The sequence below is a fragment of the Chinchilla lanigera genome, unplaced genomic scaffold (genome assembly GCF_000276665.1).
Source record: "Chinchilla lanigera isolate Chin_1 unplaced genomic scaffold, ChiLan1.0 scaffold00032, whole genome shotgun sequence".
Taxonomy (NCBI): Eukaryota; Metazoa; Chordata; class Mammalia; order Rodentia; family Chinchillidae; genus Chinchilla; species Chinchilla lanigera.
Window position 1 is genome coordinate 2,122,634 of NW_004955433.1, and position 7,156 is coordinate 2,129,789.

General features: G+C 41.1%; 1 protein-coding gene across 1 annotated transcript; it reads left to right on the forward strand.

Annotated features, from left to right (window-relative positions):
- The first annotated feature begins 556 nt into the window (after positions 1-556).
- On the forward strand, positions 557-6,486 carry Cxcl13 (chemokine (C-X-C motif) ligand 13). The gene is made up of 4 exons (XM_005388194.2): positions 557-690; positions 2,514-2,643; positions 4,831-4,911; positions 5,189-6,486. The coding sequence occupies exons 1-4, from the start codon at positions 627-629 to the stop codon at positions 5,238-5,240; spliced, it is 327 nt and encodes a 108-aa protein (XP_005388251.1). The 5' UTR covers positions 557-626; the 3' UTR covers positions 5,241-6,486.
- Positions 6,487-7,156: the final 670 nt, after the last annotated feature.

Here is a 7,156-nt window from a genome sequence, read left to right on the forward strand (position 1 = left end):
TGGTCAAATTACATACATCATCATGCATATCAGGCAGTAAAAACGCAGTGGCAGAGAAAACTGGAGCTCATCAGCATGAGGACCTCCGCGGAGGGAGGCAATCACTACGTGTGCAAATGTGCACTGCGCACCTGCCCAGGGTGGAGCTGTCTTGCAGGTGCTGGACATACAAGGACATGACCCATAGAGTCCACAATGCCAGGAAGCTTACATTTAAATGCCGTGGAGAGGCTTGCCTGGCCATTCACTGAGAGAAGCTATCAAAACCTTAACCTTCCACAGTGACCGTAAGAGAAGTTCCTCAGAGCCTCCAAACTATGACCTATGCCCTCTCTCCTCACCCTCAAATTTCTGCAGCATCCCTGACAGTTTTAGTCTACATTTTCAGGAAATATTTTATATTAATAGTGCTCTGACTTAAATTTATAAAATTTGCAAGAGGAATTTTTTTTTCTTTCCAGAAAAGCAAGCTCAGCAATATTTGGGGGCTTTTAGAGCTGATGCTGCAGCTGACCTACTGGAGAGAAGGCAGGGGGAGGGCCCAGGAGGGTCTAAATAAATAAGAGTCCCCGGTGCTGCAAAGCCACGGCTCAGCTCCGGGAAGAACGCACCCACCGCCAGGCAGCATGAGGCTCCAGGCTGCCGCTGTGCTGCTCAGCGTGCTCATCGGCAGCCTCCCTCCAGGCCAAGGTGAGAACTTGCCCTCGCACTGAGCTCTCCTGTCAGCAGAACCGCTCTGCAGCCGGTTCCCTTTTTTAAAACCTTTCAATTAAAAATTAGGGAAGTCTGAGTAAAAGGGGAGAAGCTGCTTCTAGATTTCTAAACATAAGGTGCTTAAGGGGGTCTGGAGTAGAAAGTGGAACTTTTATATTAAGATTTTTATTTAAAGAAGGAAGAGGTTCTGGAAGTCCCGTGTTCATGTGACTTGTATTTGATTTGTGTATCCCTATCCCTTTCAGACCGTGCCCTGCTACAATAAGTGTTCATTCTGCTCCTCACTACACACTGACCCTTTACAGGGTTTAAAATGATCAGTGTCAGCCAGTCTCCTGCAGGGAACATTTATCAGTCCTTGTAAGCACACCTGGGACAAACGACAGACATTCTGCCAAAAGGCAGAACGGCCTCTAAGTGGGGCCGCGATCTGTGCGGGACTAGATCAGTATGTAGTGGTTGTCGTGCTTACGTGGCTGAAAGAAAGGACGCAGGCGCAGAAACATCCAGGTATAGAAGATACATTTCTATTCTTAAAATGCAGTGCTTCCCCCCGTTTATATTTTGCTTCCTATGTTCTTTTCATTCTCTAAAAACTCTCATTTCTCTCCTACTGCATGAAGCTTTCCTACTGCTCCTGACAAGTTTATTAGTAGCGAGGATACCGTGCAGAGACTGGGTGTAATACCACCTGCTGTGGCATTTTTGTTTTTGTTCACTTGTTCTCCCCACTAAACTATGAAAGCCCTGCAAGTTGGGCCATTTTGTTTACAAATGCCTGTCAGGCAGGATGGTAGGCACTGTGGATAAATAGAATCTTTTTTAAAAAAGAAATGTAGATTCCATTGAAATACATGAGGTGAGTCCCTTAGAAAAAATATCTACAAACAACTTTTATTGTTGAATGAAAATAGCCTTAAATTTTTACAATTGGTTTTTTCCCTGGTATTAATTTGCAACTGAGATAGAGAACCAACATATTTGGTATTAAATAAATACCCAAAGAAGAGCATTTTTGTGACTTTTTTTCTAATAGGAGCGGAGTGGTGCAGATAAAAGAGAGACCTCTATTCCAGGCGTGGCTCTGAAGCTATTGCTAACCAGACCGCAGCCTCTGGTTTCATGTGCTGGCATTGAACATCCATGGATTTTATATTGCCTCTTTTTTTCTTTCCTGGTACCAGGAATCAAACCCAGGACCTTGTGCTTGCCAGGCAGGTGCCTGTGCCTGAGCTATATCCCTTGCCCAATATTGCCTTAACCATAGCTGAGTTGTGTGTCCCTAAAGTAGTAGTTGTCAATTTTTAGTATATAAACAATCACTTAAATAGCAATATAAAGTGACCACAAATTTCAGAAAGCATTATGCTTCTTAAAAACTAATTTTATTTTTAAGGTTTTGGTAGTATATATTTAAAAATATCCAAGCCAGGACAAATGAAAACATACAAACTAAAGGCATATATGGGTGAATGTACCAGCTTGATTCTTATTTTTTCTTATATAATTTATTTGGTAGTGGGAATTAATACAGGGTCTTCATACTGAGCTGTATCCCTAGCTCTTTTTTTATTTTTTATTTTGAGACAGGTTCCTGCTATAACTTTAAGCTGCCCAGGCTGAGCTCAAACTTTTGGTCCTCCTGCCTCAGCCTTCCAGGTTGCTGAGATGATAGGTGTGCAACACCATGCCCAGCCAACTGGAAATTTTCAAATCGTCAAATGCAGAGTATGGATGTTTGCTTCATAGTTACAAATTCTATGCCGAAGGGATTTAAACAGCCAGTCCTGTGTTCACAGCTATCCTGGAGGCCTACAACACAAACCTGAAGTGTAGCTGTAGCAAAGTGACAAGTACCATCCGCGTTCAATACATTCTTCGCCTTCAAGTTCTACCCCCTGGGAACGGTTGCCCAAACACAGAAATCATGTAAGTTGCAAGAAAAAAAATAAGTAAATATGATTCCTTTTTCCCAGTGAAAGTCAGATCAAATGTTGCTATAAGGGCTGATAATCATCTTAGGGTTTTACTCAAATGTTGCTAAAATTCTGAAACTAATAATGAGCATCAGTAATATTTAAGGACTTCCCTCGCAGCAGCTGCAGACAAAGTGCTTTACACTGGCTTGCACCTTCATTTTTCTCTTTCCCCTGTTCTTTTAAGCTGTGCCTGTTGTTTGCATCCTTTGTTATTATTGATGCAAAAACAAAAACAGAGCCAGGTGTGGTGCCACAACACTGAGCAGCAGCCCCAGTCACCATGAGCTTTTCAGGCTTTTGGAATGTTTGTAATCTGCTACTTTTTGTTTGTCCTATTTTGATACCAGTGATTTGTGCCTAACGTATCAAACAGAAATATAGGATATCAGAAATGTATATGGAATTTTTCACTAAAAAGGCATTGTAGTTTCACCCATGTCTTCACCAGTGAAAATTCTAACTCAAGGACAGTTCTTTCCCGCAAAGACAGAAAGTCTCACCAGGTCACGCTGGAAGCAGCTCTCCTGGCTGTACAGCACAGCTGGGCTCTTTTCGATTCCATTTCCCCTGTCAGGACTTAAGCTTCTCACCTCTCACCCAAGGGTAGTAATGCTCCCTAATTCTCTCTGATTTCTCAAACTTAACGTCATCCTTTTGAAATAAGAAAAAATTTGACTATACCTTCTTGTCAAATTCTGCATTTCTGAATTTCAAACAGTTATAGAAACAAAAGCTGTGGCTTTTTAAGAAAAACTCAAACCAATCAAGAGAGAAAACACCAAATGGTTTGAAATGTTTTTCCATCTTGAATTCAGAAAGGAACTCCAAAGATGCTCCTGAAATCCCACCTGAGCTATGACTTCTGACTTCTGTTTCACTGACAAAGATGGAGCTTCAAAGTTCAGTGGATGGAGCCATCTGTTTGTGGATTTATAGCTAAGATAACTGATATGCAAAGAAATCATGTTTTGAGGTCACACCAGGAAAGGGCAGAGCCTCCCCCTTAGCACCATGTCTGGCCCTTGGTAATGACTCAGGTCAGGTTTGTGGAAAGCAGTGACTGAAGGTGTGCGTTCTGGAATTACAATGTCTTCATTTGCATCTTCCTCTATCATGCATTTGCTGTGCCATCTTGGATGAGTCCTTTGAACTGTCTAAGCTTCCAGATTCTCATCAGACAGTAAAGACATAACTGTTTCCCTAGCACAGGATTTTCACAAGGTGAAACTCAGGTGGTTCATGGTTCCCAGCTGAGCACAGTGTGTACCATGTTGTGCAGTGTGGTATTGATTAACACGGGCTGGTAGTGATCATTGCTGCTTTTGTTATAGCCTAATTTGTTAGAACAGGGAAAGTCTTGCTAACTGCTGGTTCAACAAAGTGTCACTTGGAGCCACCACGCTCTGCAACCTCTCCCATCTTAAATTTTACTGATTTGTTTTTCAGATAAAAGATCTTTAGTGTGGAGTGCTTTCTATAAACTATTTTGTCCTTCATTCATTCATTCAATCCCTCATTTTGCCAAGCTGGGGACTGAACTCCAGGCCTTTACACTGAACTACATCCTCAGCCCTTCCCTCCCTCGCTCCCTTACTTTCTTCCTTCTGTTCTTCATTCCATTCTTTCTTTCTTTTTCTGTTCTTTTCCTTTTAGGGTCTTACTAAATCACTAAGTTGCCCAGGCTGAGCTTGAACCTGCGATCCTCCTGCCTCAGCCTTCCAGAATGCTAGAACTACAAGATTCTACAGGTCATCACACCCAGCTAACAAGCATATTTTAAAGATACTGTATTGTGATATAACTTCAGAAGTAAGCCAAACTTGAGGTCTGCTCTTTGGTCCATCTCCAACTTGCAAAGGTTATCAACAAAACACTAGTCTCTGACATGTGAGATTCTGTCAACTTTGGATTCATCTACCAACCCTCACCTATCAGTCCACAAATATTCAGGCTTCAGCTTTTTTAATATTCAGTCTTCATGCCATAAATCACCTATTCCAGATCCAAAACTGCTCAGCTCCAGTTTCATTTCATCTAACACTAATTATTTTCACACCAACTGTTTCTATTATTTAAAAGTGCGGGTTTGACGAGATGTATCACTCTTCCATTTTTAATGTTGCTTCTTTTCCCCTAGAGTCCATTTGAGGAATAAGTTGACCATATGCTTGAATCCTGAAGCCCAGCGCGTGCAGAAGCTCATAGCATACTTACAGAGGTAAGTTGGGCACAGCAGGGCTTCCAGACTCCCGTCGTCACTAACATTTGCCTTTCCTGGGCAACCAAGATGCAGAGCATTTCAAATGTATAAATTCTAAGACAAATGCCTGTTTTCCTCCTACTACTGGTCACACAGAGTAAGGGAGATCCATTCCAGCATTTCAGTAAACTCAACTGGAAACTAGTTCCTTGTTTGCTACTTCTGGGGGAGAGTGTAGTTTCTTCCTGGTATTTCTCTAAATGTGGCCTTCTTTGTTTTTGTGTCCATTTCACAGGAAAAATTTACGTTCGACCGCACCAGCTCCAGTGATGAAAAGGGGCCCCTGACGCCCCCTACAAGCACCTGCCTTTGCCCTGTATCCCTGCTCTGGATTTCAGTTGCCTTCTTGGTTGAATTTTTCCCAAGAAAAATAACTCCCTTATATAAATGAGTGTGAGGCTCTCTGTAAAAATAACCTTGCCTAATCTGATGGAGCAAAGTCAAGCTCCTTCCCATGCAGACACCTGGAATTTCCATTGTTATTCTTGAGGGAGGAAAGGTTCTTTGAGGAGAGTTTAAGCTGTAAATCACATAAGATTTGTTGATAATATACTTGTTGTTTAATGCTAAACTCTCCTAAAAGGTAGGAGAGTGGGAATTTAAATCTCAAACATGAACATGTAGCTTGAATTAAGAAGAACATTTTCAATCATTTTCTACTCTAAGAAAAGCAAATTTCCTTGGAGACTTGAAAAACTACGTGGGAAACAAATGGAGCTTCAGTGTGACAAGGCCCAAGAGGTTCACATAGCAGATATAAAAACCACTCTTAAGGGGCATGGGGTGGTACTCCTACTTTTAAAGAGTTCCTTTATAAGATGCATTGTCTCAGATTAAAACAAATAACATTGAAAGATCCTCAGACTTAAGATTCTAGTGAAGGGTAATGTTCAGCTGTATTCGTTTACACATTTGTCTTGATGGACTTTTCTACTCACATCATTTGCACAAACAAAATACCAATCCCTGGAACCAAATTCTTTAATGTTTCCTATTCATCTAATGCTAGTCAATAAACGTGAGCAAACATTTTACTTCATCATGAGCAATTCATTCCTAACAAAACATTTATTCAAGATATTCTGTGGCTCTTCATAATGCAAAGTAAGATTTGAACTTGCTGATTTTTCTGTGTGTATCACAGATCTAAAATTGCACCAGAGGGGCTGGGGATTTAGCTCAGCGGCAAAAGCGCCTGCCTGGCATGCGCAAGGTCGTGAGTTCAGTTCCCGGTACCAGAGAAAAACCAAAAAAAAACCAAAAATAAATAAATAAAATAAAATAAAATTGCACCAGAGGTAGGAGTTACTCAGTGGGAAATGCTTGGCTATGGGAGCCTCTTTCCCTGACATGCTAATCAGGATTTCCTTTAGAACTGAAACTCTTCCTCAAACCCATTCTCACTGTCTCTTTATATTGATTCTTCAAGTCTCCAATGTTTTATTTGACAAAATTTTGCACTGAATTTGACAAGCAGCAGCAGAAGACACTTAAAATGTTTTGGGAGGGAATAAAAAGTAGCTATAAATACTATATTTTGTATTGTTTACATTTTTATTACAGATACATGCAATGGGATTATAAAGTGTCATAAAAATTCAGCAATCTAGTGTTTTTCAGACTTCAGTGTTTAGAGATCAGAAATCATTTGTAGGCTTTGATTTTGGTCTTCTTAGAGAATGTAGCTAGACACATACTCACGAGCCTCAAAAAAGAAATACGGCCATTTCCCCTGAGGCTTTGGCACCCCCCACTTTTTGGCAGGGGAAGTTAGAACCCAGTGTAGTGAGGTAACTGGTATAAAGCCTCACAGCTACGGTATGACAGACATAAATTGGAGGCCAGGCCATACGGAGCGCACCAGAATCCATGCTTCTAATCACTGCATCATACTGATTCTGAGGAGGGAGACTTCATCAGTAGAAACTGAGGCAAATAGACATTTGCTTCCCTAGTTCACATAACTAGTAAGAGACAAACCAGGATTCAAACCAGGGCCATCTGACTCCTAGTTGGATGCTCTGAATCATTACACTAAATTGCGTGCAATTTTCTCTTCCCTAGGTATATTTCTGGCCTTTTCAAGGCCAACAAAAGCCAGGGGATACTGCACAGTGGAGTAACTATAGGTAATAACATAGTGTGTATTTTTTTAAACTAGAAGAGAGGAGTTGGAACATCTTCACCACAAAGAAATGATGAA

Coding starts and splice junctions, on each gene's coding strand:
- Cxcl13 (XM_005388194.2), top strand. CDS start 627: ATGAGGCTCCAGGCTGCCGCTGTGCTGCTCAGCGTGCTCATCGGCAGC. Junction 691..2,513: donor CAGCCTCCCTCCAGGCCAAG/GTGAGAACTTGC, acceptor CTGTGTTCACAG/CTATCCTGGAGGCCTACAAC. Junction 2,644..4,830: donor TGCCCAAACACAGAAATCAT/GTAAGTTGCAAG, acceptor CTTTTCCCCTAG/AGTCCATTTGAGGAATAAGT.